We start from the raw sequence: 24,852 nt of genomic DNA, 5'->3' as shown, positions 1-24,852 counted from the left end.
TCCAGTGTGTCCTCATCCTAACTTAATTCCATCTGCAGTAGCCCTCTTTCCCCATCAGGCCACTCAGAGGAACCAGGGGTTAAGACTTCAGCATAAGAATTTGGAGGTCACACTCTAACCTATGATATCACCCAGAGGACCCTTGGCTGGGGAAGGAGGAAGCATGGGAGACAGGCACAGGCCCCTCAGGGTGGGCACATCTCGGCCCCGTATGAGAACTGGCTAGAGACAACAACTTTTACACCAGAGGCCCCTGAGTGCATGCCAGCCACCTCGCCTGGCAGGCGGTGGTGGAGACAAGAGCCTTTTCCAGCCTCTGAAGGAATCGGGCTGTGCTGGACAATTGGTAACTCCACTGTGGTCTCCAGGGAAGCACAGGTAATGGGGATGTCCACGGGCACAGCCTGACCAATTGCTGACGGCAACAGCAGTGCATCGTCTCACAGTCTGGAGGCGTTGGCCGGGCCACGTGCCTTCTTCTGAGGCTCTAGGGGAGGAGCCTTCTGCACTTCTTCCCTGCTTCCCGTGGCTGCCAGCAATCCTCGGCGCTCCTGGGCTTGTGTCTGCCTCGCTCTAAACACTGCCTCCATCTTCACATGGCCTTCTTCCCTCTGTGTCTCCTCATCTCCCTGTGTTCAAATTTCCTTCTTCCTATAAGGACACCCATCATTGGATTTAAGACCGCACCAAATCCCATAGGACTTACTTCATCATAACTTGATTATATCTGCAAAGATCCTATTTTCAAATAAAGTCACATTCACAGGTACACGGGATTAGGACTCCAACCAGTCTTTTTGGGGAACACAATTCTACCTCCTGCGGAGGGTGAGGAGGACTTTACAGATGGAGTCATGCCAGGCACTGTGGTCAGGAGCGCCAGCAACGGCCCTCAGAACGCCAGGGCTTCACCTCTGCCCAGAGCCCAGCCCATCTCCCGGCACTCAGCCCATGACGCTGCTGCCATTGGCCTGCCAGATTGAGGTTGTGGCGTGCCCTCTTCTCCTGTCTTGTGCCCCCGTTGAATGCCTTAGGGCTCCGCTCAACTATCACCCACTTGGCAGAGCCTTCCCTGACCCTTCTCCCAAGAAGTCCTCAGTCCTTCCTCTGGGCTGCCAGAGGTGCCCGTTCAACTTCAGCTATCGCACATGGCACGTTATCAGCTTCCTCGTTTGTGTTCCCTCGAGCTCCCCTAGGCCTGGGACAGGTTCTTATTCTCATGTTGTTCTCCGTCCGATGTACTGCTGCATGGCGGGCCTTCTGCATTTGTCGAGTGAGAGAGAGCCAAGGGTGGATGGATGGGGACATGGGTAGGTAGATGGATGTCAAGTGTTACCTGAACAGAGAGGTCTTCCCTGACCCCTCCACCACTGCCTCTCTCATCCCCTTGCCCTGTTGTGTTTTGCTCCATAGCAAAACATAGTTCTTTATCATATGATATACTTTGTTGCCTCTCTCCTTTCATTAGAAAGTGTGCTTTGTAAGAACAAGCAAATTGCCTTTCTATTTCAGTATTGTATCCACAGTGCCTGAAACAACAATATTTATGAGATTGCAGGTGCATGGAGGGATGGGGGATGGAGGCATGGATGGGTGGGTGGCTGGGAGTCTGTTGTCTAGGGAAGGTGTATCGCTCCTATCACAGTGTCAGCTGGTCACAGAGCCGCCCGGCACACATGCTTTCTGCTCACTGTTTGTTTTGCCCTCCCTTCCCATCCCCTCACCCCCAGGTTCAAGAATTATTATGTTTTTATGGCTGTCATCACATGGCAAGGCCCTTGCACTCCCAGCTAGGATTAATAACTGTCTGAGGCTCATGTTCTGGGACCAGAGCTCTGCTGGGCCTGCCCTTAATCCCTCGGAAATACCCACCACACTGGGTTGTGAGATACCAGCCTCAGCCTGCCCTGGAATGGGCTGATTTTACATAACATGTTTTTGCAACCAGCAATAACATGCCACCCCTCAGTGTCATGTCTTCCACAAGCACTGACCTCAGGACAGGAGTGTGTGTGCGCGTGTGTGTTCCACGTGTACTCTGCCGGCACTGCGTGTGGAAGGAGTATTAGCTTCCCTCCCTCCCTGGAGAGGCTTGGTTTATATAATCTACTTGTCTCTCAGGCCCATTTAGTTACCGGAAGTGGTCAGATGTTAGACGGGGAACTGCAGCCAGGTCTCAGAGCTCAGGGGAGAATGGTTCTCATGCAGAGAGGTTGGGGAAAAGCAGGCAGGGCCTGATAGTTCCTGTGTGCCACAGAGGCTCATCTGACTCAGGTAGACCAGACACACAAAAAGCCAGCTGGGAACCCCAAGGGCTGGTTCTCTCTTGTGGGGAGTGCAGAGGCTGGAGGGGAGACTCACACCTGGACTGATGTCTACATGGGGCCCTTTCAAAGCACATAGTAGAAGGATTTGTTGAGCAAAGAATTAAAGCAAAGACCACTGTATGTGCTTTTAAAGGATACATTTCCCATTTACCACTCAAGAGATCTATCCTTTCTAAAAAGCAAGGAGGGGGTCTTTGGTCTAAAGTCAGAATATTATCTCCCCTGACCAGGCCACCAGAAGCAACAACTTATACTTTTTCCAGATTTCAGAAACATATTGGACTGGACCTTCCTGTCATTGGGTGCCACTTGTCTTGGACATGCCACCTTTTCCAGCCCTATCTTAACAGATAATGTTTTAGGGCAGCTGTTTCTTTGAGATTAAATGGTGGGGGCCACTTTTCATTTGGACTGATCTTCTCTTCTTCTCCTCTTCCTTCTTTTCCTTGTCCTCCTCTTCTTCTTTCCCTTCTCCTCCTCTTCCTTCTCTTTTCTTTCTTCCTCTTCCTCCTTCTCCTCTTCCTCATTCTCCTTTTTTTCTTCCTCTGAACACATGCCATTCCCTCTACCTGGAATATACTGCCCCCAGATATTTTTCACCTTTTTAATTGAGGTATAATTTACATACCATGATCCTCACCCTTTCACAGTATCCATCTTAGTGGTTTTTAGTGTGTTCACGAGGTTGTGCAACCATCACTACTGTCTAATTCTGGAACGTTGTTATCACCCCAAAAGAAACGCAGCATCCATTAGCAGACATTCTTCATTCTCCCTCTTCCCAGTCCCTGGCAACCACTAATCTACTTTCCATCTCTGCAGATATGCTTGTTCTGGACGTTTCTTAAAAACTGAAATCATATACTCTGTGGTCCTTTGTAACTAGCTTCTTTCCCTGAACTGATGTTTTCAGGTTCATTCATGTTGTAGTGTGGCTCAGAACCTCCTTCCCCTTTATGGCCATATAATATTCCATTGTATAGATGTACCACAATTTATCCAGTCATCAGTGGATAGGCACTAGGTTGTTGCCATGTTTTGACTCTTATGAACAGTGCTGCCAAGACCATTCACATATTACCTTACCTCTCACCAATGACTTTAAAGAAGCTCTGCCAACCTGCGTGAGCTGCACATCTGGTGACAGATGTATGGCTTAGTACAGACTTTCTCCTTTCTTCTGCTGGCCTCACACTTGCCGCCTGTTAACACCTAAGTGTTCTTGTTTTGGAAGGAGTGTAGGCAGTACCCTGAGTTGTATGTGTCTCTTGGTACCAGATACCATCTTGAGTTAGAAAAACAAGGTGGCTGATTTTGAGGGGTTCTCAATGGAGCTTGTGTCAACACAGTGCCCCCCATTGCATGCAGGAGGAGGTTCCCAGTGCCAGAAGTTCTATGTAAAAGGCCCCAGGGAAGGCAGCAAGGTTCATTCATTTATTCACCTAGATGCCACATTGAGGCTGAGGCTCCACGTGGCCTTGTAGGTAGGACCAGCCCTCTATAGCCCTGGCCTGGATTGTTCCTGGAGAGGGAGGACCTCGGAGGGTGCAAGGCTTTGTTCTGTCACCTCTGTCACTTTGTTCCACTGATTTTTTGCCTCACTATAGTCTGCCAGCCTCAGGCCAAAAAGAGCGTAAAATAGAACCTCCCCCAGCACACCACCCTGGACCACCAGCACTGTGCAGATTCTCTTTTCCTTCCATGGCCTGAGCTTCCCATGCCCTCCCTCCCTGCAAATCACCTCTTGCTGGACTTTTTTCCAAGGCTGGGGGCTCCATGAGGGCAGGTGCCTGTGCTGCCTTGTTTGTCCTGGCACACTCAGCCCTGAGCAGAGTGTCAGGATCACAGGAAAGATAACGATGATGATGATGATGACAATGATGATGATGATGGCATCGATGACAGTGATAATGACAATGAGGCTTACTATGTATCAGGCATTATCCTATGTTCTTTACATGTTTCTGAACTCATTTAATCCTCACAAGGATTCTAGCAGCCTGATGCTATTCTCTCCATATCTTTTACAGATATGGAAACTGAGGCACATAGAGGTTAGGTCATCTCAGTCACACAGCCATCAAGAGGAAGAGCCAGGATCTGACATTCACAGTCTAACTCTAGAGCACAGGCCTCTAACCAGTGTCATGGTTTATACACATATACTACATGTATATGAGTTGTTCTGGGATGGATGGATGGGTAGACACAGGGGACATATCAGTGGCTTCATGAGAAGGCCTGAGTGGCCTGGTGTGGCCCATTGAGCCACACAGAGTCTTGGGACAGGGTTAGCTCCCCATGGCTGCTGCCTGTGTGCAGGTAAGGAGACCAGGAAGTGGATTAGAGCCCAGGGTTGGAGGCCCAGACCGAGGAGGCTGGCACCCCCTAGGCTTGTGTTACACTAGGGGCTATGGCCAGTTCCCTCTGCCCGGCATCAGAGCAGAGATCCCAGTCCCCGCCGCCGGAGCGGGGAGCCTCGGCTTCCTGTCCATTGTCTCCCTGGGGCACACCCAGCATGTTCCTGAAGTGACCTGGAGAGGCAGGGAGGGAGGGAAGGAGGGAAGGGGGCCAGCCCACAGCCTAGTCAGGGTGGGAGAGGGGAAACGAGAGGGGAAGACTTGGTGTTTTTCCTTATTTGTGTTTTGTATTAAAGAAAACAAATAATATCCTTTGAGAAAACCATTAAACAAAGCACATCCTAAGGCCCCAGAGGCCCATTGTGGCTGCCTGGAGCCCGGAATTCATTCATGCTTTCTTGGCTAGATTGTTGGAGGCAAGAGAGACAGGGGTGAGAGGAAAGGATTGTTATTAAAATATATTTTGAAATGTGTCACTCCCTCCCTGCACTCAATCCAGTCCAGGTCAAGTGGCCATAACTCCAAGGTCCCTGTGTCCTCCTGAGTCTGTTGTTCTCCCATTACCTCTCTGGGAAGCTCCCCAGAACTGGCCAGTCCCAGCACAGCCAGGGTGGTCAGTTTCAACCACGAGCTTGGGGGCTGAGCCCTGTGAAGGCAAAACAGTGAGACCCTCCTTTATGGAGGCTGAATCCAGAGGGCTGCATGTGCCCCACCACAGGGTGCGACCCACAGGACTGCAATCTCTAACTCACTGTGTGGCCACTCTGGGCCTTGGGCTCCCTGCCTGTAAGGTGGGGAGTGGGCAAAAATGGACCCCCTCTGACCGCTGTCCAGCAGCCTGGACCCTGTGGTTGCCCCTCATCCAGCGCATGCGCAGGTCCCTGCAGGTGGGTAGGGATCACCCTCAGGCTGCAGACTCTGCATCCAGGCTTGTACCCAGGTGTCCCAGGTCGAAGCCAGTCCACTCTCTCCCACTTGACTCCAAGTCTAGGTACCCCCTACTCCACCCCAGGCTGCTCATAATGGAATGGTAGTGCATGGTGGTGTTCTCTGTCATGTCCACACCAGAACACACTTTTCTGTTGGAGGAGAGATGGGAAAAGGTAGGAAGAGCAGAGCTGGCCATCAACCCAGGTTGTACCAATAGCTCTGCCTGTGATTCTGCATTTGCAGGGTCGGCCCTGGGTTGCAAGTCAAGGGCCTCTCTCCAACCTTGATGTAGATATATAAATAGTTGCTGTCATGGTGACAATACACAAAATACTGTCCTTAGAATTTTCCCCAGTTCCTCCTTTAAAGTTGAAAAAGAAGCCTGGGCAACAAAGTGAGACCCCATCTCTACAAAAAATCAAAAAATGAACCAGGTGTGATGATGCTAACTGGCTACATGGGAGGCTGCTGAGGCAGGAGAATTGCTTGAGCTCAGGAGGTCAAGGCTGCAGTGAGCCATGTTTGCACCACAGTGCTCCAGCCTGGGTGACACAGCAAGACCCTGTCTCTAATAATAATAATAATAATAAATAATAATGTTGAAAAAGTAATCTAGCTATTTTCATGTTTTCCTAAATACTCCCTAGACTATATAGGGAAAGAAGATCTTGGGTAAAAATTTCACTGGGGGTGCCTGGACTAGGTTTAGGAGACAAATTGCCTCTTCACAGGGCTTAGGGTTTTCAGGTTTCACCTCCTTGGTCCTCTAGCAGCCCAGAGAAGAAGGTTAACGTTCCCATTTTGTTATGGAACTTGTGCTTAGAGAAGTAACTTGCCCTGGGATGCACAGCCAGTGAGCTGCAGAACCTGGCCCCAGCTCTGCTGCTCATTCTCTGCAAAACCTTGAACCAGCTTGTTCATCTTTCCAGATTTGAATGTCTCATCTGTAATTCAAGGACTTGGACATATTGGATTCTAAGGTCCTCATTGTCCCTACTGTTCTTTGATTCTGTAATTCCAGCATCATTGCCTGGTAGGAAGTTCGGTGACTACTGTTTTTCCTTTTTCAGTCTGGATTTGGTGGTCAGAATCTAGTCTCTCCAAACTCTTGATGTCTTTCTGTGTTAGATGCTGGTGTACTTAGTGCAGTCCCAGAGGTGCTTTGCTCTCTTTCGGGAGTTACTAATGATCCCCTTCCTCCCCGCATGACACAGGGCTACCACCCGATGCCCCACGAAGTGGAGATCGCACACACCAAGAAGCTGTTCCGCAGGAGGAGAAATGATCGAAGGTAGGAGAGACTTCGTCATGAGCTTTGGGTTTTCCTTTCCTGCTTCTGTCATCTGTAGCAACATTAGCTTTGGCCTGCATTTTGCTTTTCCCAGTCACCAGCTGGTCCTGATGAGACGGGGTTGGTGGCATCGTGGGTTGGCTACTGGTTGGGGATTCCCCCATGGGCAGAGTGGCAGCTCCGCTTCTCTCGTTGGCCTAGGGGTTGGCTCCCTTCAGGCGTTTGACCGAGAGCCCACCATCACCACTGCCTCTTCCTGGGGGTCAGGCAGTGCCCAGGCTTTGCAATTCGGGAGGAAAAATGCTCTTTCCACTGACCTCAAAGCAACAATAGTGGTCCTCAAAAAATAGGACTAGCTGGCTGTGTGTTTTGAGACATGGCCTCCAGGAGGCTCCTGGAGCTCACAAGTACAAGAGTATCTGTTTTCCTCCCCCCTGGTCACTGGGAGTTGTCCCTCCTGCGTGCTGGCTCTGCTGTCACAGGCAACACAGAGGTCAGCAATGGCACATGCTACTGCTCCCAAATTCCTGGGGGAACCCACTTAAACTAAGGCAGAAACTGGGATCTCCTGTGGAGCTCAGAGTCCTGGGTAACAATGGGGCCAGGAAAGGGGCAATGAGGTAGCCCGGGATAGGAACATGCAGCTGAAATTGAGCATCCTGAGAATGTGTGCATTTATTTTCAAAAAGGCTTTCTTATAAGGGGAGAGCTTCAAGATATATTTTAAGTGAAAAACTTCAGGTGCAGAGCAATGTTTCTTATGTGTGCCCATTTATGCAAAAGGGGGAGTTAGAGTATATTTTTTGCTTGAACATGCATAAATTATTTCTGGATGGAAATACCAAAAAAAGAATGAACAAAAAGGCTTATGCCTGAGGAATTAAAATGAGGTGTTCCTCTATAGGGAATGTATTCTTAGATAAAGATGACAGCTTTTGGTTCTACCTTTAATGAACAAAGAATGTTCTCCAAGGGCCAAGAAACAGCCGGTGGACATGCCTTGCTCAGATCCCTAGGATTGCCTGTACTCAGGCTGGCTAGCCACCTCCTTAGGCTGAGACCAGGGTCTCTGATCCTTCCCTACGCATGCACTCCCTGAGTAGGGATTGTTAGGTGGTGACTGCAACTCTCGGGGTGGATGTAGGCCTGGGTACCCAGACTGCCTTGTCATCCACTGATAGGTTAAGTGGATCTGAACACATTCACAGAGGATGGCAAAAGTATAAGTATCTTGGGAAGAAGGCAGGGTCCTGGCTTAGAAATCAGAACCACCAGACACTTTCTGTAGAGGCACCAGGCATCAAAAAGGAACACTGAACAGGGAGAGGTGGACCCAGTCCTGTTCCTGCCTTGACCAGAGTACAGTTTATTGCATCGTGTGTGCTGCCTTTTTGCCGTGCAGCATCACAGAGGCAAATTCCTGGTTTCTGGGTTCCTGGTAGAGGGAAGGAGGAGGCAGCACCCCTCAAGAAGGAATAGGGTTCACAGGGGCCTTGGAGATGTCGGTGAGAACAAAGGCTTTATGTCCTCTGCCCTTGACTCTGTAGTCTCTGATGGCAGGGAAGACCCAGAGTGTGTGTCTGGGAGGTGTGGAGAGTCCCCGAGCTTCCTGATGAGAGGTCACCCTCGGCCCCACCTCTCCACGCCCAGGCAATGGCAGGCTGCCGCCCGGCATCCAAGTCAGCCTGCATGTCCATTTCTGGGCCAGGTCACCTCCCTCAGCAGGAAGACCCGGGACAGTGGCAGGCCTCCGGAAAGCAGCAGCGTGACCCAGGGATGTAGGAAGAGGAGCGTGGCATGCAACGGCTGGGAAGCCGAGCTTCCGCTGAGCCGCACTCACATTCACCAATGCCCGGGTTAGGTCAGCACACCTCCCAAAGGATGTGGACAGGCCAGGGTCCAAAGTGAGGCAATAAAGATGATTAAAGGGGTGGAATGTATGTCCTGTGAGGAGTGCTGGAGGGCTGGGGCCAGGGAAGAGGAGGCCGGAGGGAAGGAACATCGTGCCGTGAAACTCATGAAAGATTTATATGGAGACATGAGGGGCCGCTGCCTCCATGTCCACAGGGACCCAGACTAGAGGAAGTCAGCTTGGATGGAAGAACAGAGTTTTCAGTTGGACCAAAGACAGACTGATGGAGCAAACATCTTGACCGTTTGGGGCAAGACTATGCAAGTCAGAGCAGCAGCCATGCCTGAACACGGAGCGTGTGCTGGCCGGGGCGCCCCACTCGAATTCCCCTTCTGGATGCAGTAGAATCCATTACTCACTCACAGCCTGGAGCTGTCCTGGAGTTCCCAGCTGATGGGGACTTTCAGAAGAGCAGGCAGCCATATAATTTAAGGATCTTTTTGTCTACAAGCAGGGATCTCCTGAGTCCATTTTGGGAAATCATGGGATTCTGACATTCAAAGAGCAGCTGCAGAATGTTACCAGATTGACCCCTAACCTTCCCAGCTAATGACCCATAGTAGTAGCCTTGCTAAGTGTCAAACCGACATGTTTGACCTTGGAAGTCCATACTTGTGTGCAGCAGGTTCACCTTCCTAGTATTCTGGGCTTAAACCACACTGGGAGGGGCTTGCATTTCCTGGGTATGCATGGCGGCAAAGGGAGAAGTGACCAGAATCAGATTTGGTGGCCAAAGGGCACAGCCAGCATCTGTGCCATGCCTCTGATCTCCCCCCGACACGTGAAAGGAAGGGACCAGCTATATCCCCCTGGTGGCTCGGTTCCTCTTCTTGGAATAGAGAGGAGTCTGTGGCTTTCCATCTTCCTGCAAAGTGGCTGGAGTTGGTGTCTGACAGCTGCAAACTCCAGGCAGCCTGGGCATGTTGCTGAAGCTGGGAGTGTGCAATTTCCCACAGCCTGGAGCAGGGATTTTCAAACTGGGACCTAGAATCCTAGTCTTCATCGAAGTCTGTGTCCTTTCCCAGTTCCAGCTGACTCTGCTCCTGATGCCATGGGTTGCGTCTAGTAAGTTGTGGATGTCTTTTTTCCATTTTGCAAAAAAAAAAAAAAAAAAAATTAAGCTCATGTATAGTTCAAAGGTTTCCTCCTTAAGAATGTTCTTGACATTTGAACAACTAGTAACCACTTGTTTGTTTTTGGAAGCTAAGAAAAGACATTTGCTGATTTCAGATAAAATTATGCATTTTGTGACACAAATGTGCTAAATGAGTGTTCCATGCGTTCCTCAAAGAGCAGCATGCCTTCCGATGCTCTGGCCCCACACAAGTTGGAGGCCTGTTGCTTGAAACGAGGGCTGCTAAGGTTCGTCCCCCTCCCCTCAGAGCTTTCTGCCCAGAGCACACAGACCAGAAGAGCAAACTCCCTAGAGGGCCAGAGACCTGGCGCACTGCCCAAGTTGACCCTGAGTGAGGTCCCTCACCGCTGGGGAGGATATTTTCTCTCCCCACCACACCCTGGCTGCGTTTAAGAGATGAACACATTAAGGCAATGAATGGATGTTGTAGCCTGAGCTCCCTGGGAAGCAGGCTCTGGGACAGTGATTATCAGCAGCCGCTTTTAAAGGAATGCCCTTGGTATCAATACTGGCAGAAGATCAAAAGAAGAAGCGGTATTGGCAGAGAGAAGTTGGGCTGCAGTGCAGTCTTAGAGAGTTCTGAGCCTGTAGGGAAGGTTTTGAAGTTGGGGTGACTCTTTAAGAGCTGTCCCAAGATGGGGTAAGGGGGCAGGCCTTGATACCCCCATGTCTGTTGGTCATCAGGCGGGGACTGGCCAAGGAAGGGAGCGTGACCTTGGGTAGGGCTGCACTCTTTGCCCAGAGCAGTTGCCTTAGGGGCTGGCAGCTGAGGGCTGTCTGCACAGCACTTCTAGCAGCCGGGTGGCAGTGCCCCGCTCCTGAAGGGGATCTGGGCAGCATATCGCATCAGATACCTCAGTGAAGCACTGTTCAGTTCTCCTACTGGGATTGGTTGGGCTGTACCCTGTGCCATATGCTGTGCTCCCGAGAACACTGGAAGTACAGGGTGTGGCCCCTGTTCTCCGGGGCCTGAGCTGTAGTTTGCACAATGGAGCCTTGACTCCAGAAGCAACCAGAATGCGGTGCATGACTGTCAGGCATCCACGTGTTAACAGGGAGGAGGCTTAGAGAAAGCAGCCATCCTGGGAGATGCTCCAGAATGCTTCATGGAGGAGGTGGGGCTTGAACTACTAGTGAGACTTCCAGGAGGATTTGGGAGATGTGAGGGTGTTGGGATGAGAGGAGCGGCACTTGCTGCCTCTGTCCTGCAATTGACCATGACTCTGGCTTGGAGTCCTCTAAGTGCTCCTCTGCAGCTAAGCAGGCTCTGGAGCCAGGGATTCCCCACGTCCCCAGAAGTCGCCCCCACATGGCTCCCTAGAAACAGAGCCAGGCGGGTGGTGCTTACAGCAGCCACTACCCCCAACTGAACTACATAGAAGGGAAAAGCCCTTCGGAGCCTGCAGGCTCCAGATGATCCCGCCCGACTGTCAGCAATGTCAGTAGACCCTGCAGGCTCCAAAGCCTGGCCTCTTAACCATCAGCGGAGATGGCTAATGGAGGCATTAGTGGTCCATCGCACCGTGCCTGTGCGGCCAGGGAGACAAGAGAGCCGTTCTACAAATTAATTTGTTTCATTAAGTGAGGTCTCAGAACGGTTAATTTACTCCATGTGCAAAGCAGATTGAAATTTACTCCATGTGCAAAGCAGAAGAAGAAAAAAACACCTTAGCCAGCCCAGTTAGTGTCAAATGGCTCTGCAGGACGAGAGGCAGGGGAGCGAGTCATCCACCTGGCGTGTGGAGTGGACCACATGCTGGATGTTGCAGGGTGGCCGCAGCCTACAGCAGCGCTCGCTGCCTCTGTCCTGCAATTGACTGTGACTGTGGCTTGGTGTCCTCTAAATGTAGAACCAGTTAAGAATTTGGGAGCCAGGCATGGTGGCTCGTGCCTATAATCCCAGCACTTTCGGAGGCCGAGGCAGGCAGATCACCTGAGGTCGGGAGTTCGAGACCAGCCTGATCAACATGGAGAAACCCCATCTCTACTAAAAATACAAAATTAGCCGAGCGTGGTGGCGCATGGCTGTAATCCCAGCTACTCGGGAGGCTGAGGCAGGAGAAATCGCTTGAACCTGGGAGGCGGAGGTTGCGGTGAGCTGAGATCACGCCATTGCACTCCAGCCTGGGCAACAAGAGTGAAACTCTGTCTGGAAAAAATAAAAAATAAATAAAAAGAATTTTATCCCTCCCTTTCTTCCTCTGCCAATGTGAACCCAGACCCTAAGTGTCAGTCATCAGATTGGATTTTGCAAACTCTCTGTAACATCATCTAAGTCACTGATAAAAACAAGCAGGACGTTTGGAATTAGTGATAATGGGTATGGAACTTTGTGAATAAACTAAAAAGCACTCAATTATATACTTTAAAGGAGCGAATTTTGTAGTGTGTGAATTATATCTCAATTTTAAAAAAATTTAAAGAATAAGGCAGGTCCCAGGATGAAGTGATGTGACAAGCCCCTTGAAACACCCCTTCAAACTTTTTTTTTTTTTTTTTTTAGCAACAGGGTCTTGCTCTGTCACCCAGGCTGGAGTGCAGTAGTGCAATAATAGCTCCTTACAGCCTTGAACTCCTGGCCTCAAGCACTCTTCCTGCCTCAGCCTCCTGAGTAGCTCTAGGAACTATAGGCACCCACCACCTCACCTGGCTAATTTTATTTTTATTGATTGATTGATTGGTAGCGATGGAGTCTTGCTACATTGCCCAGACTGGTCTCAAACTCCTGGCCTCAAGCGATCCTCTGACCTCAACCTCCCAAGTAGCTGGAATTATAGACACAAGCCACCATACCCAGCTACCTCTTCAACCTTGATGTTTTCAGGGTTCCCTAAATGTGTCAGGCTAGTAACTGTTTCAAAAAAGGACATAGATTTGGTCTGGCCATGAGTTGGTCTGTGTGCACCTGTGCTAGCTATTCGTGTTCACCTTTTTTCTTCCAAACCATCTGTTTGGGAATCTGTCTTGCAGAAATGATATCTATATTTTTCTAATTTTTGAAAATTAAACTGTATATACCTAGCTACAGTCTCTAACACTTTTGTTGCATTAGTCAGAGTTTTCCAGAGAAACAGAACCGATAGGATATATTGAGAGGAAGACAGAGAGATTTATCATGGGAATTGGCTCATGAGATTATGGAGACCAAGAAGTCCCAGTCTGCCATCTGCTGCAAGCTAGAGAACGGGGAAAGCCAGTGGTGTAATCAACCCAAGTTCAAAGGCTGAGAAGCAGGAGCATGTGGTATGAGGTTCACAGTGTGACCGTAAGCATACCGTATGTTACAGCATGGGAGGTCCAAGGGCAGGAGAAGATGGATGTCGCCACTCAAGAAGAGGCAGTGAAGTCACCCTCCTCTGCCTTTTGTTCTGTTTGGGCCCTTGGCGGATTGGATGGTGCCCATCCACACTGGGAGAGCAATCTTTACTGAGTCTGCTGACTCAAAACATCCTCACAGACACACCTAGAATTAATGTCTTACCAGCTAACTGGGCACCCCCTAGCCCAGTCAGGTTGACATGAAATTAACCCTTATATCTGTTCTCCAGGATTCCTCAGACATGGTAAGGGGCCATTTATGACCTCATGTAAAGATTTCTTTTACTCCAATCAATATCAATATCGCCCCATTCCCCAGGCATGAAGGTGAGCACTCAGAGCACCCATTGCTCTCCGTGATCTCTTCCAGGCCCTCAGCATCTGACAGATGCAGCAACTGCAGTTGCCTTTTCTGGGCTGGTACCTGTTCTCTTGCGGAAGGCAAACTTGTAGTTGGAGAGGTCTACTTTCTTTTTGCCACCTCTTAATTCTATGCTGTCTGCCCTATCAGTGGCCTCACATGTCCCTCTGCCTTCTCACTCTCAATACGAAAATAATGGTTCTAGAATTGTCTTTAATATTTTTAAGCCCCGCTCCTTGACACTGCTGTGGCTTCTCTATCCTAGGCTTTGATGGTTGTCCATGACTACAGGAGGCCCCACATTCCTTTTCACATGTGGGCTTATAGGCAAGGGCTTTGGGGATACCAAGTGCCTCCCAGCACCCCTCTCTTTAAGTCGCAGCTGCTATCTGGAACTTGCTGCTCCTTTTAGCACCTCAGAACACTCTAGCAGTCATAGAGTCCCTCATCCTACAAAAATGACCAGGTCCCCCAGATCTTGCCCACCAGGAACTGATGAGGAATTAACCTAGTCAGAGTCCTGTATCTATTCATCAACTCATTCACATGAGTTGTTAAGTTAGCTCTTTTGGAAATGCAGTCCATCCTTATTACTCATTGATTCATATTTGCACATTCGCCTACTTGTAAAACTTATTTCTGACACCACACTCAATACTCATGGTGTTTTTGCAGTCATTCATTGACACACACACACAGAGCAGTGAAAAATTTGAGTTGCTTGACCTGCAAGATCCCAGTCGAGGCCAAAGTAACACTCTGTCTCCTTGTTTCAGCTCTCATACTATAAGCTAGCACCCTTCTCGTGGTTCTGTTTACTGCCATGTTTTTCACATTTTTGTGCCTTTCCTTGGTGAATTTGCTATTTTAAATGGCTCCTAAACATAGTACTGAAGTGCCGTCTACTGTTCTTTAGTGCAAGGAGGCTGTAATGTGCCTTCCAGAGAAAATGTGTGTGTTAGATAAGCATCACTCAGGCATAAGTTATAGTGCTGTTGGCCATGAGTTCAATGTTAATAAATCAACAATATGTATTAAATAAGGTGTCTTTAAACAAAAACACACGCAAAACGAGGTTATGTATTGATCCAGTGGTGAAAATGTTGTGACCAGAGGCTTGCAGGAACCTAACCCCGCATTTCCCCTAGGAGTAATAGTTCAGTGTTCACTAATTCGGTATTTGCAGCAACTTTATGGAATGCAACTACCATAAATAATGAGAAGCGACTGTACTTGTTCTTTAAAACAGAGCAGAGAGAATGCTGAAGATAAAGAAGTATGTTGTAAGCAACAGGATCTTAGGTCTGAGTGATTTATCTTGTTCGTGTGTGGTGGTAGCATTGCTAGGGGATGAGATGGGGGCAGGGGGGACACTTCTTCCAGTGGTCATTGTCCTGCATGGTTTGACTGAGCCGATCACTGCTTCATTTGCACCATCCTGGGAGGCCACTGTCACTGAGGCCCTCGCAGACAGCTCAGCCCTGCAGTGACTGTCATTGCCATCCTGTCATCCGGAGCCCAGGGACTGCGAGACAGATCTATGCTCACTTTGCCCACAGTTTGTCTTTCCATCCCAGCAAGGAAATTGCCCTCATTAAGTCCCTGCTAAAGATAGATAAGAAAATGGGACAGGCAAACCCCCACCTGGCAGGCAGCCCTGTCAGATTCTAAGCAAAATGAGTCAGATAAGAATTATTTTTAGGATCCTTCTCCTCCTCCCTCACGCCCACCCCCAAGCAGGCTCTCTCTTGAAAAGAAGAGCAGCTCATTTCTTCAAGCCAGATGTCCAGGTCCATGTTTGATTGAAATGGAGCCCCTGATACATCCCAGAGAAAACCCCACGCTTTGTACAAATCATGATGGTCCCAATAATCCTTTGCACAATGCAGCTGCCTCAGGCCGCACTCCTAGGCAGAACAAGCTGCAGAGAGTGGCCCTGTCGAGGCTGGCCCACAACTCACCCATGAGGGATATACCTTCCCCCAATCCCCACACTCAGGACTTCCTCCCAGCATCACACTTCATGGGAATACAAGGCTCTGGGGGCCGTCTCCCACTGGGACTCACATCCACATGGGAGCCAAACGGTAAGAAAAGAGGTGGCCTGCAGCTCATTTTGGCAGAGCCCTGGAGCCCCCTGTGCCCACCAGGCAGCAGGCATCTCCTAGTTCTGCGCCCTCAGTTGGAGAGCAGAGTACTACTCTTTCTCGATCACAATAATCCCCTTTTCCCCAGCAATTAGAATTCTTCAGACCCCTTAAGCCCTAAATAGCAAAGAAGGGAGACCCAATGACAAGAAAAGTGATTGAAGAGGACGAGGGGCACATGTCTAGTTGCCTGGAGGGCAGGAGGGCTGCTCCCTGAGAAACTGGCCCTGGAGAGATAAATGCTATTTCTCCAAGGTCTGCGTCTAGGATGGGACGTAGAATGGACGCCTTGGGAACCAGCCACCCAAGCTGGTTTCATTACTCCTCCTCAGAGGTCTAGTCTCTTCTGAAATGCTAGGCATTTGAGGATTGACTCACAAACACTAACGCCCAACCCTTCATTCCTCTCTGGAGCCCCAAGCAACCTGGCCTCTGGCACCAAGCCAGCCCAGCCAGCCCTGGGGACAGTGTGTCTGGTGGGCAGCCCAGTCCCGGGGCGAGGCTCACTGGTTTCAAGACCAGCTCATCTCTCACCAGCCAGGGGATCTTGGGCCCTGGACAAACCATTCTTCATATGTCCGCAAGGACACCGTTGTGCAGCCTACAGGGATGCCATTAGATGCCATGTGCTGGGAGATACAAGGGAATTCCTGACCCTGTGTCCGGCTCTGAGTCTAACCTCAGAGAACGTGCATCCCCTCTCTGTCCTGACACTCACTCCTGTGCGTGAAGGAAAGAACACTGGACCAAAAGGCATGGAATCTGGATTTTCATCCTTGTGGTGTGGTCCAAAGCAATTCTCTTACACTTTGAGGGCCCACAGTTTCTCACCTATAAAATGGGGCTGATTTCAGCTCTACAATGTATTAGAGAGAGTGCAAGGATGAAGATGAAAAGGGACACTTCTCGGGGATATTCCACTCCTTAACCATGGAATGGGAAAGACAGTTCTGAAAGACATGTTGGAGGCTGGCCAGGGCTTCCAGTGCAAATAACCAGTGTCCCATGTATCTTCAGCTCAGCCCATGTGCCCTGTCCAGAAGATTTTAGAAAGGCAGCCATGCCTGCTGCCCCGTGTATATTTTTACTTCCCCAGATCTGGCACCCGGTCGTACTAGGCTGAGCCTCATACTCCTGGCCCTGTGCCTTTTTTTTTCGTGAGACACGATCTCATTCTTGTCCAGGCTAGAGTGCAGTGGCACAGTTATAGCTCACAACAGCCTTGACCTGCTGGGCTCAAGTGATCCTCCCACCTCAGCCTCCCAAGTAGCTGGGACCACAGACGCATGCCGCCACACTTGGCTAAAGTTTTTATTTTTTGTTTTATAGAAAACAGGGTTTTGCCATGTTGCCCAAGCTGGTCTTGAACCCCTGGCCTCAAGCAATCCTCTCACCTCAGCCTCCCACAGTGCTAGGATTAAGGGCACAAGCCACTGCACCCAGCCTGTCTGTCCTCTTGAGATCATATGCTGCCCAGGACCACAAGACTCACAGGTGTAAGTACCCAACCGTGCCTGTCGGCGCTCATAAGTGTAAGCACCCCGTACCCATCGGAACTCATAGGTGTGAGCACACGGCCATACCCATCAGCTCTCATAGGTATAAGTACTTGGCTGTACTCATCGGTGTAGCAGGCTGTACATCCCACTGGGTCTGAGGGTCTTTTTTGCTAGACTCCCAGGCAAGCCTGGCCCACCCTCTGCCAAGCCTGGATGTCGCTCAGCAATTCACAAGCACTTCCAGAGCACTCACTGTGTTCAGGGCACCCTTCATTAGCTCATATAGTCTTCCCAATGACCTTAGGAAGGAGGTGCTATTTTTATTTCCAATTTACAGATGAGGAAAGTCACTTGTCCAGAAAAGTGAAGTGACACAAACAGCCTGGCTTCCAGGTCTGTGCTGCTAACAACTCGCTGCCCTGGGACCCCTCCTTTCCCGTCTGCAGACTCAGCTTCCCTCTGCTAGGCCCCTCCCTCGCTGCCTCCTACATACTCCCCCTGTTAACCACCTGATCAACTCACATGCACAGGAAGCTAAAGACAGCATGGTCCTCTTTGGGGTGAGGGGGCTGTCATTGTCAAATGGACTAGGTGCGGGCTGCTGCCTTATTCAAAGGGATGAATGATGAATGAATGAATGCATGATGAGATTTCAGATGAGACCCTCAGACAGGGCCTCCCACCCTCCCGCCTTCTCCCCACCTGCACTAGGTCAGTCCTGCCCTTAGGCTACTTTCCTTGTCTGGATGATTCATGAATGACACATTTAGGAAGCCTTCAAAACCAACCAGGATTTCCCAGATTGTGGGGACCCCACTCGATGAGCACCCAGAGGGAAGGTTCCGTGAGTTCCGGAGTGGTAGGCAGCTCGGCGGGTGGGGAGGCAGGCTGGCCAGAGGAGAGCTTCCTCCAGCTGTTGGCTCCCGCCACTCCCCAGAGGACAAACCCAGAGCATGAGGGTGCCTTCCACTCCTCAAGGCTCCCCAGGAGAGATGGGGCATAGGCTTTACAAATACCAAGGAGCCTTCCTCCTGGGCCAGCATTTACCCTGAACTCCGAGAGTTATTTCTGAGTCTTCCCAGTAATTTAATTTTAGCCATTTATTCCAATGTGTGTGTTTTGGGGAAGCCAAGGTGGCCTCTATTACAGTTTGGAATATTTTGGGAGGCCTTGGTTTCCAGAAGTGATGCAGGGACTCAATTAGGCAAGACACCAGCAAACAGAAATAAAATAGCTCAAGAAGATAGGCCCTCAGGTTCCCAGAGGCGATGCCTGTACTTAGCACCCACAGGAAAAATTAAGATGAAGGTGTCCCCTGGGTACCTGGTGTCGTCATCTCTGCAGCAGCAGCGTATGCCACCTTCTCCATGTCTCTAAGCACCTGCAGATATTTCAATGACCTTCAAATTGTGGGCTGCATGGAGTTGCCCATTCTTCCCAAGTAGGCCTGGACAGACGAACAGCCTGGGCACCAGGATTTAGGTCCCCCTTGTAGGTGGACACGGACTCACCAACAACTTGTGGGACGGCATTATCAAACAGCTTCTAACCTTCCAAATAGGCCTTTGGAATCCTCAACCAATTCACGCTCCCTGACCCCCTGTTCCCTGTAGACACGGCCTGCTCCACCTGCCCTCAGCTCTGTCCCCACCTCCCCTCCCACCCGCTGTCTTCACTCACTGTGCTCTCCAGACCCCACTCTTCTCACTGTTCCTTGAACAGGCCTGTCTCTGTCCTGCCCCCAACACTGACCAGCCCCCGTACCACAGTCCCTCTCCCTTGCCTCTTGTTCCTGGGGCCTCCTCTGATTCTGCAGGTTCTGCCCCGACTCCTCCCCATTCTTCCATCCCTTACTATTCAAGGTCTCATTCATCCTCCCTTGATCCTCTTCTCTGACCTTCCCTACGGCTGCTGGGTGGGGTCCAGGCTGGCACAGACTGAGAGCTTCCCCTGCTATATGTGAGCTCCTGGGCTCACCTGAAGCAGGTGCGGACTTAGGGAAGGGCAGAGGGCCTGAGAGCATCCAGCACACACATTCGTTCATGTCTGGAGGGCAAGTCCTGGGATCCTGAGTCACCTCTCCAGGTGGATAGAGGAGTCCAAAACAGAAGCCACACCAGGGCCCTCGTTCCAGCCTAATGTGTAGGCGGTCCTTTGAGTGTGCTGAGTTGCCTAGACTTGGAGCCCACATTATCTGCGTTGACACCCGCCCGCAGGAATACGACTGCCCTTGAGTTCGTTTTGAACTCTGTCTTTCAGCTTTAAGGGGAGGATTTGGTGGACAAAAGATCTAATTTCAGGCTTATTGCTTGTCAGGACTGACGTTGAACTCAAGAAAAGACATGTGTGAACTTGAAACAAAGATGAGAAGTGTTTTTAGAAAGAGAAAATACGATCTGGGGTGGTGTGCATGCTTGATGGGGTGGCCTGTGTGGCCGCAGCAAACACGTGTTCCAGATTGGCTGTGCATGTCAGGGAGCAGATGGCTTGGCCTGGTCACCCTGGGTGGGAAGACTGGGCCTTTGAGCTGTGAGCTGCAGCCATGGTGCAAAGAGGCTGGGTGGAGGCTGGGGTGAGACGCTTACAGGGCAGAATTCTGACTGTGCCCTGATATTCAGGAGGGTGGGCAGCGCTCAGTCAGGGGTAGGGTAGGAACGGTGATCGTCAGGGCCTCTTTAGGCAGAGCACACAAAGGCTAGTTCCCTCCCAAGGCTCTACCATCCCAATTCCTGTCCCACTGCCCCTCCTAGGATGGCAGGGGAACCTCGGCGCCCTTTTCAGGAGAAAGCCCCGGTGTATTTTGACTGTGCTTCCTTACTCTACAAGCAGTCGAGGACAGCCACCTTCTGCCTTCCCACCCACCCCCTTAGGGTGAGAATGAAGAGAAGCTCCCACCTCCCTCTACTCTCATGCAGCCCCCTTTGACCCCAGATTGCTGCTCCTGCATCCCGTTTTGTGAACTGGGGTGTCAGTGGTTGATCTGACCTTGGTGGGTAACCCAGGGCAGGTTACTTTGCATTTTTACTTTGAGCCTTCAGTGATTACCCAGAGTTAAGAGAATGATCTAGTTTCTGGCACACTGAGAAGCTCCCATGTGTGGGAGGTAGGTGAGGGTGGGTATATGTTATGTTATTTCAAGGCAGATTTTTTTTGTTCCTAAGAGCCTAAAACCATCCCACTTGAGGCAAACCCACATTTTGCCTCTGACTTTGTTGCCTGGAGGTCATATCACAGGAGCCACACCAGGGCCGTCATTCTAGCCTAATGTGTAGGTGGTCCTTTGAGTGTGCTGAGTTGCCTAGACATGGTTCGAGTCTTGTTACTAGATATGTAGCCTCAAGACATACCTTCACCTCTTTGAGGTGTGTTGCTCAACTATAAAATACGACATCCACCTTGTAAGATTGTTCTGCAGTTCAAATGAGGTGATGCTCAGGAAGGAGGTAAAACGCCAAGGGCAACACAAACCTGAGGACTTATTGCCTGTATTTGTGTTTGAATGACACGTGTTCAGTTTATGTTTATAGTTGTGGATATGTACGTGTGTGTGTGATTGCTTTAGGGACTCTGCCAATCATCATTTCCAATGATAATTTGCTGGAAATGGAGCTTGGCTTGAGCATTTGTATTGGTTATCTTTTGCTGTGTAACAAATTTCCCCAAAACGTAGAGCTTAAAACAACAAATATTTATTATGTCACCCAGTTTCCAAGGGTCAGGAATCCAGGAGCAGTTTAACAGGGTGGTTCTGTTCTAGCTCAGAGTCACCCTTGAGAGTGTACCCTCCTTCACAAGGTAGTTGGCAGTTCTCAGTTTCCTATTAGCTGTTGGTCACAAGGTGGACCTCTTCATAGGACTGTTCATGACATAGCAGCTGACTTGTCCCAAAGTGTGATCCAAGAGAGACAGACAGGAAGACAAGCAGACAGACAGACACCAAGATCGAAGCTGCATTATGCTCTGTAACCTAATCTTGGAAGTGACATGCCAATATTCTGTTGGTCACACAGACTAACCTTAGTACAGTGTGGGAGGGGACTTTACAGGGATGTAAATTCCATAAAGTAGGGATCACTGGGGACAATCTTAGAGGCTGACTACCACAACCCACCCTCTCATTCCCGGTGACTCACATGCAAAATACTCTCACCCCTCCCAATGTCTCATTTGATTATAGCATCAGTTCCAAGTCCAGAGTCTCATCATCCAGATCATGTTCAGATGCAGATGAGGCACTTTGGGAGTATCTCCTTCAGTACAGCACCTCAAGTACAGTTTACTGTTGATCTGTAGGCCTGAGATTTAAGGAGGCAAGTTAGCTGCACACACGTACACACACACACACACACACACACACATACACGTAGCCAACATACAACTGTAGGACAGCCATAGGGTAACAGCCTTAGATATACTTATTTAAGAAGTGGGGAAACAAGAAGCACATAGACATTGTTGGTCCACAGCAGTTCTGAAATCCAGCCAGGCAGATATTGGAAGTTTCTTGATTAGAACTCAGTTCTGTTCCTGCCCAGGAATTATTCTACAAGGCTGTCTCCACCCTCTGCGTTCAGAGTCTTTCATGAGGTTGCAGCAAGTCATGGACCCAGTGAATACTCTGGGCTCTTGGTTCTGCCTCTGAGTCATCCTTCCTTTTCTATGAAAGGTAGCTTGTCTTTGCAGCTGATTTGTTGCTCAGATAGCTTCCTGCTGGTAGAATTTGGGAGGTCCGAGAGCTTCTTTATATTTTGTACTGTCTCTCTCCCTTCCAGCCCAAGTTGTTGGTGTTTCCACTGAAATAATCCTTTGAAAAACTTTATGGGTCTTCTGTGATCCTATTGAGTCTGTTCCACCAAATAAAAGCCCACCCACACATCTCTTCAAGACCATCCCTTCTCTCCTCTGGGCTTCTGCTGAGGGACAATGCCCTTAAGCTTCTCAGAAGCTCTGTTGTTTGATTGAGAAGATCTTTAACACCTCTTAAAATCTTTACAGAGCTTTTGGTCTGACTGAATAGTACTCTGAGGCAGCACCTCTGAACTTTCTAAGATCTTGACAAAGACTTCATAGCCACACCCTCCACCTCATCTTTGGACTATGCTTTCCTGAGAGTGCCTGGATTTGATCTTTACGCAGAAGTCATTTCCTAATTTTAGCATCATTTGCCATCTGGACAGTCTGGGACTCTTCGAAACTAGCAAGTCCTGGATTTTTTTTTTTTTTTTTCATTGTAACAGCCGTTCTTTTAACTTGTCTCTCTCTTCTCACTTTTTACCTAGCAAGAAGAAACAAGTCAGCCCCTGCAGGACCCTAGCTAAAAACTTCTTCCTTAGATAATGCAAGTCATTAAGTACATTTTCTACTTTTCACGTATCTGTAGGAGACAATGTTGCTAAACATTTTGGGGCTACATAATAAAAATCCTCCTTCCTCCAATTCCCAATAATATATTTTTCACCTCCCTTAAAGCCCCCATCACCAGTCTCCTCGAAGTCTATATTTCTACCAGTGGTCTCTTCATGGCATTTGAGGTTTTCACTAAGAATCACCCCAGAATCCTTCTGGCTCCTACCCGCTGCCCAGTACCAAAGCCACTCTCACATTGCAGAGTTTCACTGTGGCAGCACCACACTTCCAAGTAGCCAAAGCTGTATTAGTTATCTCTTGCTGTGTAACAAATTACTCCCCAAATTTAGCAGCTTTAAAATAAGCACTTATGATCTCACACAGTTTATGATGGTCAAGCATCCAGAAGCAATATAGCTGGGGAGTTCTGAGTCAGGGTCTCTCGTGAGATTGTGGTCAGGCTGTTGGCCAGGATTGCAGTCATCTGAGACTTGACTCAGATGGGACTGGAAGAGCCAATTCCCAGCTCACGGATGTGGTTGCCGGCAGGCCTTGGTTCCTCACTGTCTGTTGGCTGGAGGCTTCATTTCCTTGCAATGTGGGCCTCTCTGTAGGGTGCTCATGACAGAGTGAGTGGCCTGTGGAGGAGGAAGGGGGAGAGTGAGAGAGGGAGAGAGAAGGAAAGAGAGAGAGAAGCTGTTGGGTCTTTTGTGACCTGGTCTCAAAGCAGCATACCATCCCTTCTGCCATATTCCGTTGGTCACAGACTAACCGTGATGTGTCAAGGGACTAAACAAGAGTTTGAGTGTCAAGAGGTGGGGACCATCGGGAGCCACCTTTATCTGTTTTGAGTTCCTTCCTGTACCATTGCTTTTTCCCCCCACTTTAAATGATCTAGTGAAACTCACCGGTAGCTTTGAATGGGTTGAGGGTTTTTGTGTGTTCTGATTCAACTTCAGACCTCTCTACAAACGCCCTCCTCATCCTGTCCTCCCCTCTGCGCTTCCATCCTTCCTGCCCACGGCCCCTCTCCATGGTGGGGCATCAGTGAAGACACTTCCTCCCTGGGGAAGATTTGAAGCCAGGGGATGCTGTTGCCAGAACTTTGGAATACCCCTCTTACCCGGGGGGTCCAGCAGATAGTTCTGGGAAAAGGAAACTTTCCAAGATACACACCCACCTTCCTCCCACCACCACCACCACACACACAGACACACACTCACACATATAATTATTTTCCCTTAAACTCTGTAATCTCAATGATTATAAAAGTTTGGGCTTTAATTGGAAGCATATTGAAATACTTGCATCCATCAGACACTGACAGAGAAGGCTTCCTTGCTTAGGTGGGAAAATAATCCAAATATTAATGACACAAATAAAGATGGCTCCCCTAGCCTTTCTCACAGCAGCCCCGCAGTAGATCTGGGAGGCAGTAGGATGAGCGCTGGTGTCCCCATGAGAAGAATGAGGTCAGCGAGACTCAGAAAGGTGATGCGATTTACTCCAGGCCTTGCAGAGCTGAGGCGGGTCCCAGACAGCCGGACGTCTGGATTCTTTTCCACAGGGTTCTGGAAAGTTGGCCCTGTGGTGGAGAACACGTGCTTCTTTTTCACCCACTTGGGGATCCATGGTGATCTGGAGTTGTCTTCCTGTCCGGGGAGGGTGGTCCTGCCTCAGAGAGAGAACCAGGTATAGTGGGGGTTCCGAATGCTGGGGAGAGAAGTCCCTCAGAAACGGAAATATTTTGGTAGGCATGAGGAGAGATTGTGAGGGTACACCCAGTGGTGGGACGGTGGTGATGGACAGAATAGGAGTCCTGTTAATCCGCTCTTTCTAATCCACCCAGATGCCTTTCCCTGCATTTTGAGGCATCCCTGGGAGGACTGCCTCAGGAGGCTTCATCTCCACGTGGGGTCTCGGGATGAAGTAATAGGAGCCAGCGTTGTCCACAGCTGTGCCGCCCAGCGCAGTCACCACGAGCTACCTGTGGTGATTTACACCCATTACAATGAAATAAAGCCACAGTTTCAGTTCTGCAGTCATACTGGCCACATTCAGGGCTAGCCACGTGTGGTGAAGGGCCTCCACAGTGTGAGGGCCCCTGCGGTGTGAGGGGCCCCTGTGGTATGAGGGGCTTCCACAGTGTGAGGGACTTCCATGGTGTGAGGGGCTTCCGCGGTGTGAGGGCCCCCTGCGGTGTGAGGGGCTTCCGCGGTGTGAGGG

The 24,852-nt window shown here is 49.8% G+C and overlaps 1 protein-coding gene across 6 annotated transcripts in view; it reads left to right on the top strand.

Annotated features, from left to right (window-relative positions):
- The window catches only part of CTIF (cap binding complex dependent translation initiation factor), a 336,159-nt gene that overhangs the window by 177,846 nt on the left and 133,461 nt on the right, over positions 1-24,852 (top strand). For all 6 annotated transcript variants that reach the window (XR_002730748.1, XM_023207585.1, XM_023207584.1 and 3 more), the window contains one exon: positions 6,832-6,908. Coding sequence is in view for 5 of the 6 variants with exons in the window: in XM_023207585.1 (XP_023063353.1) it covers positions 6,832-6,908 (77 nt within the window). In the remaining variant the exon portion in view is untranslated. The remainder of the gene's footprint in view (positions 1-6,831; positions 6,909-24,852) is intronic.

Source organism: Piliocolobus tephrosceles, chromosome 18 (assembly GCF_002776525.5).
Source record: "Piliocolobus tephrosceles isolate RC106 chromosome 18, ASM277652v3, whole genome shotgun sequence".
Taxonomy (NCBI): domain Eukaryota; kingdom Metazoa; phylum Chordata; class Mammalia; order Primates; family Cercopithecidae; genus Piliocolobus; species Piliocolobus tephrosceles.
The sequence above is the reverse complement of the archived record's forward strand: the minus strand, read 5'-3'. Positions and strand labels throughout refer to the sequence as shown.